The 20603-nt window shown below is 35.5% G+C and overlaps 1 protein-coding gene across 1 annotated transcript; it reads right to left on the reverse strand.

The window, feature by feature from the left end:
• Positions 1–4879: 4879 nt before the first annotated feature.
• On the reverse strand, positions 4880–19681 carry LOC123551401 (prefoldin subunit 3-like). The gene is made up of 6 exons (XM_045340314.2): positions 19552–19681; positions 13439–13560; positions 11135–11201; positions 9789–9887; positions 7221–7359; positions 4880–5831 (listed from the first exon to the last, which is right to left on the reverse strand). The coding sequence occupies exons 1-6, from the start codon at positions 19624–19626 to the stop codon at positions 5764–5766; spliced, it is 570 nt and encodes a 189-aa protein (XP_045196249.1). The 5' UTR covers positions 19627–19681; the 3' UTR covers positions 4880–5763.
• Positions 19682–20603: the final 922 nt, after the last annotated feature.

Genomic DNA, 20603 nt, shown 5'->3' on the forward strand with positions numbered 1-20603 from the left:
ATTTTACACATAGTATATTCACCGGCGTTGTACATTAAATTATACCAGATTTATATAGCGCCAAAGGCGCTTTACATAGTTCAAATGCAGCCACACAGGGGGCATAATTCATCCTCTACTAGTACAGACACAGAGCGATCTGACCAGAGGGACAGAGTGAGACAAAGCCCCCACGACAGAGAGATCAGAAATCAGATACAGGCTTATCCGGCTAACTTAGCCTAGCTCGTTTCGAATAGACAGCCTGGTTCTTTAACGTGCCCAATGTATAGCACTGATACACGCAAGGATTGCCTGGGTTGCTGACCAGTACACCTCTAGTTGGGTGGGAAACACTGAAAAGCGTTTCTGAAAATTCCCGAGTAGCTGCCGGGGATCGAACCCCGACCTCAGGATTGGAAGGCCAGTGTGCAAACCACTGAGCTATCCGTCCACCCATGACCACAGACAATCTAATGACCACAGACAATCATCCTATGAAGTTTGATGATTGTAAGCATAAGTGTTTTTATATTATATTAAATTAATATTAACAAGGCAGTCTGTTATAGATAGTGAAAGGGTTGATTGTATCGGGTGGAACCATTAAACATTCGAGCTGTGACCTTGACCTTAAGCTAGCAGGGGTAAATTTTAAATTTTGCACATTGTCTTGATAAGGGGAATATTACAGCCAAGTCATATTACAATCCTTCAAGGGGTTTAGGAGATACTGAGCAGACATAAAATGGAAGGCTTAAACCTTTGACCTTGAGTTGTAACATTGACCTTAAGCAGATATGGCTGACTCATGCGTTCAGCACATCGTCTTGATCAGGTGATCATTAGACCAAAGTTATTTCAAGGGGTAAAGGAGATACAGAGTGGACACAGAATGGAAGGCTCAGACATATGACCCCGAGTTGTGACCTTGACATGGCTGACTCATGAGTTCTGCACATCGTCTTGATGAGGGGATCATCTGACCCAGGTTTCAAGAAAATCCTTCAAAGGGTTTAGGAGATACAGAGCAGACACAAAATGGAAGGCTCAAACCTTTGACCTTGACCTTAAACCAACATGGCTGACTCATAAGTTCTGCACATTGTCTTGATGAGGTGATCATTTGACCAGTTTAATGAAAATCCCTCAAGGGGTTTAGGAGATATAGAGCAGACACAAAATTGAAGGCTCAAACCTTTGACCTCAAGTTGTGACCTTGACCACGAGTGACATGGCTGACAATTGTCTTGATGAGGTGATCATTTCACCACAGTTTCACGATTATCCTTCAAGGGGTTTAGGAGATACAAAGCGGATACAAAATGGAAGGCTCAAACCTTTGACCTTGAGTTGTGACCTTGACCTTGAGCCGACATAGCTGACTCAGTGGTTCTGCACAGCATCTTGATGAGGTGATCATTTGACCCAAGTTTCATGATTATCCTTCAAGGGGTTTAGGAGATACAATGCGTACACAAAATGTTACAGACGGAAGGATGGATGACAGAAAGACGTACGGAGAGCATTCCTATAACTCCCACCACTCGTGGCAGGGGATTAACAAATTGGGTGGAAACTGTTTTCAGTCTAGTGGTCAGTGTGACCTTGGCCTCTGACCTACTGAACCCTAAAAGAATAGGGTTCATTTGCTGACCACATACAATCATCCTGTAAAGTTTGTTGACTGAAGAACAAAGCATTTGTAAGTTACTTTCCATCTCAACGTCACTGTGACCTTGACCTCCGACCAACTGATCCCAAGTAAGGGTTATCTACTGAAAACAGACAATTATCCCATGTCTTTTAGTTATTGAGCAGAAACCTTTTGCAGTCACACAGTTACTGACCTTGACACCCCCACTGACACAAGTGGGCGAGATACTCACCACAGGTATGTTTGTCAACTGTAAGCCAAAGCCTTCATTAATTATTTATTGGGGACTGATTTCAGTCTTAAAGTCATTTTGACCTTGACCTTTAACCTACTTATCCCGAAAACACTGGGGGTAATCTACTGACCACAGGCAATTATCCTATGAAAATCAAATTTTCTAAGTACAAAAAGGGCCATAATTCTGACAAAATGCTTATCAGAGGTATGGTTCTTGGAAATCACACTCATTTAATGATGATAAATAAGGGTGCAAATTTCCCAAGCTTTAGCTCTTATATGTTTTGAGAAAAGGTGGACCTAAACAAACAGTTTAACCAACCCTGACAGTCAAGTGACATTATCTCCAGCTAATAACCAATTAAAGTTTCAGACCATAAATTTCCATTTGATTTCATGTTCTCTTTCTGCTATTTCCTACTTTAATAAGAGGAATAATGTGCTTGATGAGCTACATAGAGGATGTGTGCATTACACTGTGCAAAAACACCGGAAAATATAATGGGTCTAAGGTATAGGCAAAATGAAAATTCCCAAAGGATATCCATTTTAGGCTAATGTGTTCAACAACAAGACGGACATGATCACCTTAGATCACTCAACTGAGATTCACAGCTTGCTTGAACAGTTTTGGTATAAGGTCATGCAAGTAAAATATCCGTGAAATTATTTTGAAGCAGAACAGGAAGTTTTTAAGTTTCCACTAAATAAATAAGGGTGCGTAATTACTAGCCCATTCTTCCAGCAGATATGTTTTTCACTGAGAATGGAAGGTCTTCCAAGGAACATTGCTTTCAATTTTTTTTTTTTAAATTTGACCAGCCCTTTCAGAGATCTTCAAAGTTTTCCATATAATAAGGAAAACTAGTCACGCCCCATGACAGTCCCCCTCCCCGTCTTTTTTTTAATTGAAACAAATTTATTTGAAGGGATTTGGTAGATAGTCACTGCTGTCCAAACTACAATCTGGGCCCAGTTGTTCGAAACTTTAACCGGCTGTTAAACTAACGGCTGATTAAATTTTGATTCAAAATATTCGTATTGGTGGGAAACATTAGTGTGGTACGTTTTTTGTATTTTGATTTTGCAGTAAAGACCTTTTAGTGTTCAAAATCTTTCAACTCGTACATTTGTTTTTCTGTGTCTTCTAAAATGTTGAAAAGTAACCCTAAAATTTAATCAACCGTTAGCTTAATCTCCTGTTAAAGATTCAAACAACTGGATCCTGGTCAGCAGTTTGTGGGAACATTTTAAATTTTTTCTAAAAACACAATAGGGAAAACTTGCCCGCACCATTAGTATAGCCATTTAGGGGAAAAATAGCCCTGCCCAGAAGCAGATATGTTTCTTTTTAAATGAAACAGAAAAATTACATGCAGGAATTTTGTATAAGGTCACTACAGGAACATTGCTGTGAAATTATTTTGAAACTGGGCCAGCAGTTTCAACGTATATTTTCGAAGTTTTCTGCATAGCCATATAGGGAAAACTAGCCCTAAACAAAAAGCCTGTCTTGCCTCATGGCGAATATGTTTTTAACAAAACAGGCTAATTTAAAGAAATTCGGTAGAGGGTATCCAAGAAACATTGCTGTCAAATTATCTCGAAATACAGCCAGCGTTTCAGAGATTTTTAAATTTTTCCATATACCAGTAGCCTTATAATGAAAACTAGCCCACGCAATGGTGGCCATGAATTAAATCGCCCCTACTGGATGTACACATGTATTGAGTCTACAATATACTGACTAATGGAGAGGGTTAGGCTGAATATAGGTGTACATTCACTGTGGGAGATTTAAAGCCGACACTTGTGACCATGTTTTTGAATGAAACATAATTTTTGAAGAAACTGGGTTTGGTGGTTTGAAAGATGTTCTTTAAAGAAATTGTGGATGACTGACATTCAACATTCCAAATTAGCACTTTGTGCTGTGAGCTAAAAACTGAAGCTAGGCAACTTCAACACAAATCATGGTGTAGTGTTGTCAGGACATGGTTATTACTATAAACCACATTTCACTCTGCATTAATATTTGAGCTGCGCCATGAGAAAACCAACAGTGGCTTTGCAACCAGCATGGATCCAGACCAGCCTGCGCATCTGCGCAGGCTGGTCTGGATCCATGCTGTTCACTAACGGTTTCTCTAATTGCAATAGGCTTTGAAAGCGTACAGCATGGATCCTGACCAGACTGCGCAGATGCGCAGGCTGGTCTGGATCCATGCTGGTCGCAGAGCCACTATGTTGGTTTTCTGATGGCGTGGCTCATTTGTTATAAATATGTTATTACGATCATAATCTATCTTTTTTTTGCTTGGGTTTACATTCTTTTTTTCACAATATTTCAGTTATACAATGTACATGGCAGTTAATAAACCAGCCCAGTATTTCTGGATTCCTTACCATAATTTATCTGCTCCTCTAAAGTAGCCGACAACTTATCAACATGAAGCAGAGGTGGAGCAGGAATGACCCTCGATGCAATAACTTCAGTAAATTATCACTGAGAACATACACTGTCCTAGATTAAAACCTTCAATATCCTCAAGTTTCTTGTCCTTTCTGTAAAGCTAACTGGACAGGTTAAATAATTAACATCTTTACCGAACGGTGTGCAGGTACAATAATCTAAAGCAAGGATTATCAGGTTTACATTAGATCAAAAATACCACCATAACTTAATATTGAAGGGATCATCAGGAGTCTTCTTGATATTTACAACAATCATTTGAGCCGCGCCATGAGAAAACCAACATGGTTTCGACCGACATGATCCAGAACCAGCCTGCGACATGCCGCCAGTATGTCAGGACATCCATGCTGATTAACCTTCAAACCTATTGCTATTGAAGAAACTGTAACGAAATAATTTGATCTTACCAACTGTGCAGAATGCGCAGGCTTCGTATACATTGTCAAGTCCATAACCTAATATGAATGGTTTTCTCTGATCGACAATCATTTATCATCTTTGAATACAGTAGCAGAAAAAACAAGCAAATCTTTATAATTGAGAGTTTAATCACCTTAAGAATTCTAGCACATTGAACAGGAAAATTGTATCTTCCACTGAGCAAAAATAATAACCTTGTCATTTAAAAAATATCCAACAATATATTATCATTTACATGTTTAAAGTGAAACATTGAATCGGAACATAAAGTATAAAGTTGGAATTTGTTCTTAGATAATCTTGTCACCAATATTTATTTCATTATGCTATACATCAAAGTTCTTTTTTATAATAAAATGTATAAAAGGGTTCAAGTAGGAACTACTAAATTACAAAGAAAAGTTAACACCATCAATAAAATTGTTCTGTTTCTTATATGTATCGGTATCACAATGAAAGGACAAGTATATTCCATCCTTTGCCTTGGGTCAACAGGATAAAAAAAAAGGTGTTATTGTGTCTATTTTGACAAATTTGTCATTACCTGTATTTGCAATGAAAACAAAGTATGGAGAAAGTACATTTTAACAGACATATTTTGATTTGAACCCTATAACACAACCAGCCAACATTGCATGAATTTAGGCTAAAATAAGCAGCAGAACTGAGAAACTTAACCGAATCCTTCATCTCTAAATGAAATCCATGATTGATCTTATAATAAAATAATTATGTAAAGCACACGCTGTATTATCATTGATATAAAGCAATACTGTCATAGCAGGCGTCACAAACACACATAATCGAGTACCAACAAGCAGAGCTTATCATATGAAACACAGGAACACAGTTCAGCTCTGCTACTGACTGAAAATGATCGGAGTAATTCTGGATCCAGATTGTTTGTAGTCCATCAAAGTCTATGGAAATCCATTCATGATGGGTAAGTTGTTCAAATGCTATGTACAACCTGATGGGTGTAGTTAATATTCTGCTATGATGATTTTGAGGCCCGTACAGCTTGCTGACGTTTAACGTCCCAATTATATACACGAGCCATATCTGATCATTGGTTAAAGTCCATAATTCTTTGAGAAAGTATGAGCATGTTTTTCTTTCAAGATATTTATTGCACTTTTTACTACTTTCTTGAAACTAATGTACATCTCATAAATATATGATCATGATTCGGCAATACACTGACCTTGCAATCCTGAGATATTAAAGCAAGTGACACCTTACATACTCGATCACAGCTCATTTCTAACTATGTCACTACTGACTCTTTCTAAATATAGGTATATAACTTAAAAATAAGAGATATTAGAAAACCTTTCTGAGGTGCAAAGGTCATTCCATCCATACATTTAGTAATATTAAGTGGTGTCAAAGGCATTTCATTCATACATTTAATAAAATCAATTTGAAGCACAACTGGCTGGTAAATGATAGGAAGGACAGTGTTTCCTAGCATGTGACCTAACCACAGTGTGTGATCCTCTCCATCTTATCTTCAGCATGGACCGGTGTTCTACCATATCAACTCAAGAATGATCTGTTTGTTTATTTTGGGTTTTAACACCATTTTTCAACAGTATTTCAGTCATGTAACGGTGGGCAGTTAACCTAACCAGTGTTCCTGGATTCTGTACCAGTACAAACCTGTTCTCCGCAAATAACTGCCAACTTCCCCACATGAGTTATCAGAGGTGGAGGACGAATGATTTCAGACACGATGTCTTTTATCAAATCGTCACGGAGAACATACGCCCCACCCGGGGATCGAACTCGCAACCCCGTGATCCCTATGAGCTAAGCGGGCGGGCAAAACTCAAGAATGAAGTACAACTTTCACCCATGAATAAACTTCACATACATGTACAATCTGACCTAAATAAGCGGTCAACAGTATATAGGGTGACCCTGTCTATAATGGCCAATATCAAGTTTTGACTGTGACCCCGTCTATTGTAAATAACAGCCAGTAAATTGATTCAATTTGTGAGAAGCATTCACTAACAGACTGTGTGAACAACATAAAAGCATGATCTTAAAACAACATGACAGGTAAACAAAATCACTGCAAAGGTGTGATCTACAATTATTAAAGAGTTATAACATGTTCAGAATAAGATAACCAAGTGGTAAAACTTCGTATAACATGTAAGTTGTTTGTTTCCTAAAAACTCTTGTGATACAGTTAATTTGTACACAGTCGAGTGACATGCAAGATTTTATAACATTTTGATTTTCCGTTACCTAAAATTATGCCTGAAAATGAAAACCTGGATACAGTGGTCAACTTCTATGGTGGTCACTTTTATTCAGTCTCTCAGACCATCACTATAGACAGGTTAGACTGTATTTACTGTACTGTATTTATAAGCACAAGTCTTATTTACTTACCTTATTTTTTGTTCTATATCATTTCAATTTCAATGAAAAGGATACTAACTTCTAAAGTAGTAGTTTGCTCTGTTATATAACTAAGTTCATCCTCTACTTGTTTTAAACTTTTAGTTGCCACTTCCTGATTTTTCTTTAGTAATGTTTCAGCATCATCTAAGTTATACTCTAACATTACATTGGCCTGAAATATAGGATGTATTCAGCATCATCTAAGTTATACTCTAACATTACATTGGCCTGAAATATAAGATGTATTCAGCATCATCTAAGTTATACTCTAACATTACATTGGCCTGAAATATAAGATGTATTCAGCATCATCTAAGTTATACTCTAACATTACATTGGCCTGAAATATATCTAACATTACATTGGCCTGAAATATAAGATGTATTCAGCATCATCTAAGTTATACTCTAACATTACATTGCCCTGAAATATAAGATGTATTCAGCATCATCTAAGTTATACTCTAACATGACATTGCCCTGAAATATAAGATGTATTCAGCATCATCTAAATTATATTCTAACATTACATTGGCCTGAAATATATCATGTATTCAGCATCATCTAAGTTATACTCTAACATTACATTGGCCTGAAATACAAGATGTACCGTAGATACCCATGTATAATGCGCACCCCCGATCTTAGTCCAAAATCCTGGGGAAAAAAAATAAATAAAAATTTTTGGTCAATTTTGAGGTGGATGGAAAACGAAAGTAGAGTTTACATCGACACCGGCAATAAATTTTATCTCCGCGGCGGAGAGCAGCATCGGTCTCACGGTACTATCGATTTTTGTTTTCTCGAAAATAAAACCAGTAAATTATTGTTATATATATTGTTTTACTTTTTTTAATTCACTATTTTGAATAAATAAATAGCAGCTGATTCAATATTTCGGAATGGTATCTTTCAAAATGACATGAGCTTCTCAATTCAAACTGATAACAAAAGGTGTGATAGTCTTCTTGTCACGATCTTAAAGCCAGTAATTATCGGCAATTAACGTGTCACCTCGTGTCAATTATGTTGTTCACAGTTTGATCTCGGTTAAAGATAATTCTCGATCTTTAATTAGTATCATAATTTTTGTGATTTGTAAACATTTCTTTCGTCAAAATACTTTTAAATTTATATAAAATTAATTTTGTTTGAAAGAAAAATAAACAATTCGATCTTTTACGGAACGTAACGGCAATCTTAGATTTTAGCGGAGACAGTAAGCGTGGGGAGTAGTTTCCCTTTACCAAAATGGCGAACATCAGTAACAAACTTGTTTTGAAGTTGGAAAATTGTCTATACCTGTGTATTATGCGCACCCACGATTCGGGGGTGGTCCCGGGAGTAAAAAAACTGCGCATTATACATGGGTATCTACGTATTCAGCATCATCTAAGTTATACTCTAACATTACATTGCCCTGAAATATAAGATGTATTCAGCATCATCTAAGTTATACTCTAACATTACACTGCCCTGAAATACAAGATGTATTCAGCATCATCTAAGTTATACTCTAACATTACATTGGCCTGAAATACAAGATGTATTCAGCATCATCTAAGTTATACTCTAACATGACACTGCCCTGAAATACAAGATGTATTCAGCATCATCTAAGTTATACTCTAACATGACACTGCCCTGAAATATAAGATGTATTCAGCATCATCTAAGTTATACTCTAACATTACATTGGCCTGAAATACAAGATGTATTCAGCATCATCTAAGTTATACTCTAACATGACACTGCCCTGAAATATAAGATGTATTCAGCATCATCTAAGTTATACTCTAACATGACACTGCCCTGAAATATAAGATGTATTCAGCATCATCTAAGTTATACTCTAACATGACACTGCCCTGAAATATAAGATGTATTCAGCATCATCTAAGTTATACTCTAACATTACATTGGCCTGCAATATAAGATGTATTCAGCATCATCCAAGTTATACTCTAACATTACATTGTCCTGAAATACAAGATGTATTCAGCATCATCCAAGTTATACTCTAACATTACATTGTCCTGAAATACAAGATGTATTCAGCATCATCTAAGTTATACTCTAACATGACATTGCCCTGAAATATAAGATGTACTGTGAAATCATTTAAATTCACTGGCTTGAAATTTCGCACAAACATGAAAAAGGACTGTTTCGCGCAGGCTTTAATTCGCGCATCTTCAATTTATAAATGAAAAAATAAAATTTAAAAATAATATTAGCGTGGTCTTAAATTCGCGCATCGGTTCTTGCGCGAAATACGCGAATAAAAATGATTTCACAGTATTCACCATCATCTAAGTTATACTCTAACATGACATTGGCCTGAAATATAAGATGTATTCAGCATCATCTAAGTAATACTTTAACATAAAATTGGCCAAAAATACGAGAGTATTCAGCACTATCTAAGTAAAACTCTAACATTACATTGACCTGAAATATAAGACTTAGAGGTAATCAGCATCATCTAAGTTAAACTTTAACATTACGTTGTTTCAGTGAAGACTCCCTTTGTAACAAGATCAAAAAGTTTTGATTCAGGTCACTTTTTCTATTAATTGTTGTCTTGTAAAAATATACTCACCCCAAGCCATAAACAAACTTTATCTGTTGGTGGAACTCTAGCTTTAGCATAAACCTGATCAGACAATAAAAACCTAGTCTCCATCGGTTCACTGGAATTCTGAAATGTTAACATCTATAATACAGTCACTTGAATTATATCTCTCATGCTAATACATGTACAATGCAATCTTTTTTTAGAGAATGCCACAAACACCTGTGGAATTGTGAAAAATTGTATTGTGGATTGTTGGAACTGGATTTTTTTGAAAACTGAAACAGAACTTGTATAAAAAATCTGAAGCCGTTACCTAAAGTGACTGGTCAATTTAGGCAATAAGTACATCGCACATCAATGATTTCACAGCAGGAGAAGTTTTACTTTCAATTTCACTTTCCTAAGACAATACTATTTGAATACTCTAAATATGTCAGTTTTTTACACAGCTGTCCACATCCCCTTTATTCATTTTATTTGGTTTGAATTATTTTTTATTGAATTGTTGGATGTTATTTCATTAATGTCCTATTTCAACAGTTCTAAATCACCTGAACTAACTCATGCTTCAAATGAAATGTATCTATACTTGATTAGATTAAGTGCTCATTTTATGGACACTTCCAGTTATCATAGCCAGTATTTACTTCGTGTATAGTGCTTCAGTGACATAGAGAATAACACATTATTGTCTTTTGAGAAAGGGTTTCTCACAAGAGGCTAGATATGGTCCTGGAAGGAGCTGGGCTTGTCGAGCTCCTTCCGAACCATACCTAGCCCGAGCCTGAGAAATCCATTCTCAACAGACAGTAACCTGTTATTCTATTTATCATGCCATTATTAACAACTAATTTCTTATTAAATAGGAGTGCAAATTACTGAATATACGGTATTTTTTGTTTAATTTTTGCAATGCTGTAAGCAGTGTTATCATAAAGTAGGCGGGGCTCTTACAATCTGATGTCCTTAGACTTTTTCATAGCTTTACACAGTGTAGTGTTTTCAGGTCACTGACCTGAGAAAGGCAGGCTTTATGAGGCAGTTGTTATAGTAATGGCATGATAAAATAAGGTGACGTAAGCTGCTTAAAATAACCTTTTGCAGAATTCATGTTATAAATATATACAAGTAGTGTACTTTTGTAATATGCAACAGCAAAATATAGCTGGAATCATATATATGTGAAGTTTATTTCCACAATACAATGTAAGTACTTTGTCATTTATTTAAAATTATATACATATTAAATATCATGACATATTACAAGTCTTTTTTTAGTACAAGTAATGTACTGTATAAAACCTATATGTACACGTACAAGACTCACACTCTCTGAGTATTTATAATCAAATCTAGGTGTAATGGTATACCTTTCTGGTCTGCAAGTGTGCAATTATGTCCAAAGTTTTCTTTATATCTGGTATCTGGGCCTTCAATCTGTAAAGAAATTTCAAAAGCCGTGAATAATCAGAAAGGTCCTACATTAAACAAGAGCTGTCTGTAAGACAGCGCGCTCGACTTTTCTCAATGCTTGACTCTGAATTAGAGCTTTGCCAGTAAAAAAATTCCAAGTTAAAAAGGGACATAACTCTGTCAAAATTCAAATCAGAGTTATGGGAATTGTGTTTCCTGGTGTAGACTTTGATAGTAAATAACTATGTTGAGTTTCAAGTCAAAAGCTTTAAAAGTAACAGAGATATTAAAAGTAACAGAGATATTTGACTTTATCAAAAAATTTAACAAAAGATTCTAAGTTAATAAGGGGCATAATTCTGTCAAAATTCAAATCAGAGTTATGTGGATTGTTTCTCCTGGTGTAAACTTTGATGGTAAATAAGTATTTTAAGTTTCAAGTAAAAAGCTTTGATAGAAACAGAGATATAGATCTGACTTCATCAAAAACTTTAACCAAAAATTCTAAGTTAAAAAGGGGCATAATTCTGTCAAAATTCAAATCAGAGTTATGGGAACTGTGTCTCCTGGTGAGAATTAGAGCTTTGCCAGTAAAAAAAATCCAAGTTAAAAAGGGACATAACTCTGTCAAAATTCAAATCGGACTTATGGGAATTGTGTCTCCTGGTGTAGACTTTGATAGTAAATAACTATGTTGAGTTTCAAGTCAAAAGCATTAAAAGTAACAGAGATATTTGACTTTATCAAAAATTTTAACAAAAAATTCTAAGTTAAAAAGGGGCATAATTCTGTCAAAATTCAAATCAGAGTTATAGGGATTGTTTCTCCTGGTGTAGACTTTGATGGAAAATAAGCATTTTAAGTTTCAAGTCAATAGCTTTGATAGTAACAGAGATATTTGACTTTATCAAAAACTTTAACAAAAAATTCTAAGTTAAAAAGGGGCATAATTCTGCCAAAATTCAAATCAGAGTTATGTGGATTGTTTCTCCTGGTGTAGACTTTGATAGTAAATAAATATTTTAAGTTTCAAGTCAATAGCTTTGATAGTAACATAGATATTTGACTTTATCAAAAACTTTAACCAACAGTGACGCCGACGCCGGGGCGAGTGCAATAGCTCTATATTTTCTTCGAAAAGTCGAGCCAAAAACAGATGCTATTATGAATATACAAGTTTCATAAGAATACCACAGGGCTGAAGTTTTTCTGTAATAGCAGAAGTTGATGATAACAGTATACAGAGTATGTACATTTTAAGACAATAATTAACACAAGCACCTACTCCTTTGCACAACGTACACTGCCACACAAAAAAACAGCAAGTATAACTAATGTGCTCATTTACTGATAATAACAGATTTATAATCAACAGGTAATAAAATGCTTGCAGACAAATAATCTACCACTAGGGAGACTGTAAAAAGGTCAGATACTGTTTAATCTACTTTTATTAACTAATTACTAAATTTACAGCAATTAAGAGTGAAAATTCAAATAAGAGGGCCATGATGGCCCTATATCTCTCACCTGAGTTAAGTTGCTTGCTTTAACAGCTAAAGTTTCTACTAAATGAATACAGGCAGTTAATATGTGTATGTGTGTTTTTTTTAATGGGGGGTGGGGGAGGTTGGGTAAGACATTGGGGAAATTATGCGATATATATGACAGTATCAAACACGAAGATTTTTAAAGTTTCCACTACATAAACAAGATTTTTGAAATGTTTCCTATACAGAAGGGGGATAAATAATTTGAATAAGCTTGGTAAATGACTACTATATGATGCTACATGTACATGTATACCAAATATCAAAGCCCTATGCCCTGTGGTTTTGGACAAGAAGATTTTCAAAGTTTTTCCGTAAGTCTACATAAACCATGTGACCACCAGGGTCAATGTTCGGCGGTTAAAACCGTCCTGGCCAATACTCCCTGAAGTGGTCAATACCGGTTGATTGGTCAAAAATGGCCTGGTGGTTTAGGAGATGCTGTTTAAAGGAAAATGTTGATGGACGACAGACAATCACTGACCGCAATAGCTCACCCTTGAGCACTTAGTGCTCAGGTGAGCTAAAAATAATCTTGACCAAAAATGTTGAAACCAATATAGTTTTCAATACATCTTAATTATTAATGTCACATTAAGTACTCAAAGAAACTTCCATAATAATAGACTGTTTTTCATTTTATATGTGACCAGAGACAAATTTCAAAGGCACAACAGAAACTGTTATCAAGCAATTAAACATTTTCATTACCTGGCTTTCTTTGTATTTAGGTTATATTCCATAAACTTGTATTTATTGTGCTGTTCATCAAGCTTCTTCAGTGCTGACTCAGCAGTTTCTTCTGATCTTTTCATGTAACTATCCACATCCTCCTAAAATACCAATATTACATTGCATTTTATTATATACATGTACCTACACAAATTCTGTCAAAAACAATAAACAAGAGGGTCATGATGACCGTGGATGGCTCACCAGAGTAATATGAGCTACATGTTTCAAATGTCAAACTGATGATTTTTAGAAATTTTTTGGAAAATTTTCTGATGTATAATCAAGTAACCGCTGGGGCGGGGCCAAATTTACCCCGGGGGGTCATGATTTGAACAAAGTTTGTAGAAGTCTACTAGGCAATGTTACATATTGAATATCTAAGACCTAGGCCTTCTGGTTTATTTTAAGCAAATTTATGAAGATTTCCCTATGTACAATCAAGTAACCCCTAGGGCTGGGTCAATTTGACCCTGGTGGGGGGGGGGGGGGGGGGGTCAAGATTTGAACAAATTTTGTAGAGGTCCACTAGGCAATGCTACATGTCAAATATCTAAGCTCTAGGCCTTCTGGTTTATTTTTAGAAAATTTTGAAGATTTTTCTATGTACAATTAAGTAACCCCATGGGGCGGGGCCATTTTGACCCTGGGGGTCATGATTTGAAGAAATTTTGTAGAAGTCTACTAGGCAATGCTACATGTCAAATATCTAAGATCTAGGCCTTCTGGTTTATTTTTAGAAATTTTTTGAAGATTTTCCTACGTAAAATCAAGTGACCCCTGGGGCGGGGTCAATTTTGACCCGGGGGGGGGGGGGGGGTGTCATGATTTGAACAAATGTTGTAGAGGTCCACTAGGCAATGCTACATGTAAAATATCTAAGCTCTTGGCCTTCTGGTTTATTTTAAGAAAATTTTTGAAGATTTTCATATGTAAAATCAAGTGACCCCTAGGGCGGGGTCAATTTTGACCACGGGGTCATGATTTGAACAACTTTAGTAGAGGTCCACTAGGTAATGCTACATGTCAAATATCTAAGCTCTAGGGCTTCTGCTTTTTGAGAAGAAGATTTTTTAAGATTTTCCTATGTAAAATCAAGTGACCCCTGGGGTGGGGTCAATTTTGACCCCCGGGGTCATGATTTGAACAAATTTTGTAGAGGTCCACTAGGCAATGCTACATGTGAAGTATCTAAGCTCTAGGCCTTCTAGTTTATTTTTAGAATTTTTTTGAAGATTTTCATATGTAAAATCAAGTGACCCCTGGGGCGGGGTCAATTTTGACCCCGGGGTCATGCTTTGAATAACTTTAGTAGAGGTCCACTAGGCAATGCTACATGTCAAATATCTAAGGTCTAGGGCTTCTGGTTTTTAAGAAGAAGATTTTTTAAGATTTTTCTATGTAAAATCAAGTGACCCCTGGGGCGGGGTCAATTTTGACCCCGGGGCCATGATTTGAACAAATTTGGTAGAGGTCCACTAGGCAATGCTTCACACCAAATATCTAAGCTCTAGGGCTTCTGGTTTTTGAGAAGAAGATTTTTAAAGTTTTTCCTTTCGGTTGCCATGGCAACCAGAGTTCTGCATGGAATTCAATTCTTTGAATAATTTTTGTAGAGCTTCACCCAAGGAACATTCCTGTAAAGTTTGGATGAAATTTGCCTAGCAGTTTATGAGGAGATGTCGTTTGAAGTAAAAGTTTATGGACAACGGACGGTGAGTGATCCTAATAGCTCACCCTGAGCCTTTGGCTCTGGTGAGCTAAAAACAAGTAGGTCATGATGACCCTGAATCGCTAACCTGAGTAATATGAGCCACATGTTTAAAATAGAAATATGATGCTAAAACATTGGAAAGTAGGTCAGTAGGTCACATTCATGGTCACTGAAGGTCAGTTTTAAGATCGGTGTGCGAAACTGTAAATGTCATCCAAATATCAAGGCTGTATCTTAAAAATTTGAACATTCTTGTTAGAGATCCACTAGGCAATGCTACATACCAAATATCAAAGGCCTTGAACTTTAAGACAAGAAGATTTTTATTTTTTCTCTATATAAGTCTATGTTAAATTTGGGACCCCCAGGGCAGGGCCTCTTTTCACCCCAGAGATATAATTTGAACAATTTTGGTAGAGGACCACAAGGAAATGCAACATACCAAATATTAAAATCCTAGGCCTAGCAGTTTCAGGCAAGAAGATTTTTAAAGGTTTTTCTTATATAAGTCTATTTAAAACTTGTGACCCTCAGGACTGGGCCTCTTTTCATCCCAGGGGCATAATTTGAACAATCTTCATAGAGGACCATTAGATGATGTCACATGCCAAATATCAAGGCAAATTTAAAAGAAGTTTTTCCTTTTGGTTGCCATGGCAACCAGAGTTCTGCATGGAATTCAATTCTTTGAACAATTTTGAAAGAGGACCACCCAAGGACCATTCCTGTGAAGTTTGGTGTAATTCTGCCAAGTGGTTTTCAAGAAGATTTTTTTAGAAAATGTTGGACGGACGACACACAACGCACATTGAGCAGTCACAAAACCTCACCATGAGCCTTTGACTCAGGTGCGCTAAAAACAGCTTGTATTTTACAAAATATAAAACATTAATATTCATGTAGAAACTTCAAATGGGTTGAATTTAACTCATAATTTTAGATAACAGACAAATCTTAGGACAGTGCTCCAGCTAGTTATTTACAGCAGGGCGCATCGCCTGTTCTGAAATATGTTCCGCCCTGTTGCCAAGCCAGGCACCCTGCCCATTTTACAACCATTCCTTTCCGCCCTTTTGGTCAACCTGCCCTTTTTTGTCTCAGTGGTTATACATGTAATAAACGACTTTATTGCCCCTTTTTTATCGAGAGATACACGCTGGGGGGCATGTGTTATTACATGTTGACATAATCATTATTTCATAATTCATTATTAATACTGTAATTATTATTATGTACAACGGTTACGCCATTGAATATGTCATTGTATGAAAATAGGCGTTTAATCAAATTATTCAGTTTCAGTTTCAATCGGCAAACAATTACCTGCTGTATTCATGCCTGAGGGCAGATGTTTACAAACATGCGATATTTTAGACTGCTCCAATAGCATTAAAATCACTGAAGCCTAGTGTTTTAAACAATATGCAAACCAGTCTGAAAATCGTCTTCATTTTCCTGCCACCTGTCAAAAGTGTACTTTCGTTTTGGGTTGCAGATGTAAATGTCCGTTGAAATTTGAAACGTTTTTACACTACTGAAACTTAAGTCCAGACGACAGATATTTAAATCTTATTAACAAAAATTGATCACAATCAAATTTAGATAGGAAAATATTTTGACTTTATCGTTTTGAAAGTTTTTGAAATCGAAAGTAGTTTCTCAGATGCTGCTGATTTTTCAGGAGTATTTCTTCGAAATTAGTTTATTAAGATGTAATGACACAGTAAAATTTAATGTCACATACTGTAAAATGCTGTTAAAGTTTAACCTCTTTGCATCATCATATTTTGTAAAAAATATTGTTTAAACAGAATGTTATGTATTGGTGTTGTTCTTAATGTGATATTTGTAATGTTTGCATTCATGACATATATATTCACAAATAAATCTATCTATCTAATGTCTGTAAAAACTATGAAATCCTAGACCTGACTACAGTTGGTTCGCCAGTTCCGACGGACATTTTATAACAATGCGCGTAAATTAAAGAGAGCGATTTGCACTGTAAATATTACAATACATATTATTAGGTGTTAAGTCCTTTATTAAAATCAATATTTATTTACTGTCAAATATATCGGTATTTACAAAAAACAGATGAAGTTACTTGCAGCCGATTTATCCGGTTCCGTTGTGTGTTCGCCGGTTCCGTCGTATTTTTATACTTCCGTGTAAATTAAGCGAGGGGCACCCGAAGGGAAACTTACAAAGTATTTAAGATAGCTCAACACTCTTAAGTGTTCAGAAGTGCAAAATACAAATCAAAGTACACATCAAAATATATATGAAAGCCTGTTCTGTTATTATATCATCTTGGAAAAAACAACCCCATAGAAAATTATGTTTGAGATGACAATAAAAATTGTAAGAATATACAGTAAGACTATTATTAGATAAAAGCAACAATGAACACTTTGTGAAAGGTAGGTTTGTAATATATCTAATACAAATATGTATGAAGATAATGCTGTTTTGCTTTGGTATGGATGCCAGCTATTAAAGGGTTCACATCAAGCATGCATGGAAGACCCAGCTCAGTAAAGACTGTCAGCTGAATCTTAAAATTTTAAACACTTCAATTCCTGTTTGTCAGTTCAAATGTGAATTTTAATATATTAAAAAAGGATATGGCGGCTTTGTCAGTAAAAAAAGGTCCAATGAGAAGCAACAGTCATGCCAGAGCTTTCATCCATGGTCTATGAAATGCTAATTGAAGTATGTTTAATAATAAACCAGATACTCATGAACATGGGGGCTATGAAGATGGCTTTAGTCTGCTGTTTTTGGAATCTGAGGATGCAATGTTTTATGTATTTCAAGAATAAAAACCACTTGTTTTACATGTGTATAATGCCTTTATTTCATACATATCATTTACAGCCGCGAAAACATGTTTAAAATTCTACCTGTGACAGTGTCATTTACATAAAGCAAAGTTGATATAAATTATATAGCATGAATAAGGTAGTAAGAAACAAACTTTGGCTAGAATGTCATCACAAATGGAAATAACACAATCTAAATGGAAATCCCTATATGGTAATATATAAAATGGAGAAATAACATTGTCACAAATATAATGTCATTTTTCTTTCTTTCAAGAAAACATTGAAATACAGGTCCTTGACAATTTATATTTTCTACTGATACTTCATCATTTAGACCTATATAGTCCTCTCAGAAATCTCAAATCATGGAAGTCTATATCCTTGGATGCTATAGTTACAAAACTACCATTATGATATTTATTCATATATAACTTAAAAATCAATACTGACAGCCTTCCAATGTGATTTTCTTTATCACTTTTAATGGCTTCTTTTGTGTAGCTTTAATAATGATACTCTGTGCAGACCAGTGTAGAGGTGGAGGGGTTCTGCTGCAATTGGACATGACATCTAAAACTAAAAATATTACAAATGTGTTACAATGCCTATAGTAGCATAGCAAATATATGTCAGGTGATATTACAATTTTAACATTTGTAAATACTGCACAGGCAGACAAACAGACAAGCTTGAAAGCAGACTGGCTCATTAGAATTTAATTCAAGAAGGCAAGTGAATGTTTTTAACATATGCTTTGCAAAGAATAATGGAATCAGCTGTTTTTTGATCCCCCCTCTGGATACCTCTTCTATATGGCATTTCATCAACACATCCGTCGGAACTGGAGAAAAGAGATACGTTGTAAAATACACATGTTTAGTAACTTCTGAAGATTTTTTTCCAAGATTTTTTTCTGTGTTAAATACAGACAAAATAAAAGTACAATTTGATAAAAAAAAGAAATGGAATTTGTTTCTTACAAAAAATAACTGCTTCGTGTAAAAATTTCTTTCAAAACGCGTCACTTGGACACCGTCAATTTACACACATTTGGCGCAATATAATTCATATTTTGTTTAACTTTAAAACAACTCCGAGAGATGAAATTTCTAGGAATAGTTACTTGTTAATTGAGGATAATAAAGCAAAAGTTTGATCACTGATATCTTATTGTTTACTCGATATTAATTCCGAATTCTTCGGAACCGGCGAAACGTCGGAACCGGCGAACCAACTGTACCAGACCCCTAGCCACAGCCAAATTTTTAAAGAATAACAGCATTCATGTTACATGATAATTTCCTTCTTCAATGTCTATTATTGTACTCAAGAAAGACCTTGAACAAAATTTCAGATTTAAAGCACAACTATTGTAACGGCAGCGATTCGCATCTTTTTGTTTACATACACGTGTTTGTCATGTCAAATCTTGAACTGTTGCCATGAAAATCCAGGCGCTATGTTTACCGAAATACAGACACCACAGTTGCCAGATACATGCAGAAAGATCAATCAATAACTTAAACACTTTAAGCATATTCTAATTTTACCAAGAAGTCAGCTTTAGGAATTCCAGAGTAAGTTTTCGTCTCTATTTCCGTGGAATTGGTCTCGGTCGACGCCATTTTGTAAAAATTACATATAAACCCAACTTTGGTAAAATACAAGAAAGACGCAAAAATATAAGAATGTGACTCAATGCAGACTTGGAGCGCCGGTATAAATTACAGACTCCGGTACATACCGGATTAACTAAATTTGAACGAAAATATCTTAAATGTGTATATTTTGTAACCATGGTGATACTAACCCTAACCTTTAGTCAGTATTTTATGCAAATTGTACATTAAATGCATGCGGACATGCAAAAATATGCATATTTTAGCCGTGCGCTACAACTGACAATCACTTTCGGGCATGCGCAGAAGACCGCTCCAAGTCTGCAATGAGTTATATCGAAAATATAAATATCTAAAAAAAAAAGCAAGATAAACACGTCAAATATCAAAAAGTCTCTAGGACACCCATGTTTTCATTGCTTTCATTGTTTTAACTCGCATATGATCGCCCTGTGTCCGTCTGTTTGTGCTCCATCGGTCGTCATCTTCTTCTTCTTCGTCTTGTCTGCCTTATGAGACAAACCGCGTCAAATCCTTTACCAAATGAATAGAATAATTGTACTACGGTATTTACACTGATATATATAGTAATCCTGAGAACACCGTTTAACTTTCTACTTTGAGTTCAGGCTGTACTTGATTTATAAGTATTATAAGTATTATGGAAATTTGGGTGTACCGTAGTCCTGTGCCGAACTGTTGAGGTTGATACAAACTTATTCTTCAAATTTCATCATTTGGTTTGTTAACACTCTACTGTAGAGTTCAAAATTTTAACCCATTCTTAATGACATTTTATCGGAATGTTTCCTTCAATAAAATATCAGTAGACATTTATACTGGACCATTTGATGTCGAAAGTGAGGCAACTAGGCTACATTACAAACAATAGAAAACCTTAGCCACATTTTCTTCATGAAAAAAATAGAGTGTATTTTTATGAAATCTAAGACTGGGGCATCTGTGTTAGAAAAGCAGATCAC

The sequence above is a fragment of the Mercenaria mercenaria genome, chromosome 4, assembly GCF_021730395.1.
Source record: "Mercenaria mercenaria strain notata chromosome 4, MADL_Memer_1, whole genome shotgun sequence".
NCBI lineage: Eukaryota > Metazoa > Mollusca > Bivalvia > Venerida > Veneridae > Mercenaria > Mercenaria mercenaria.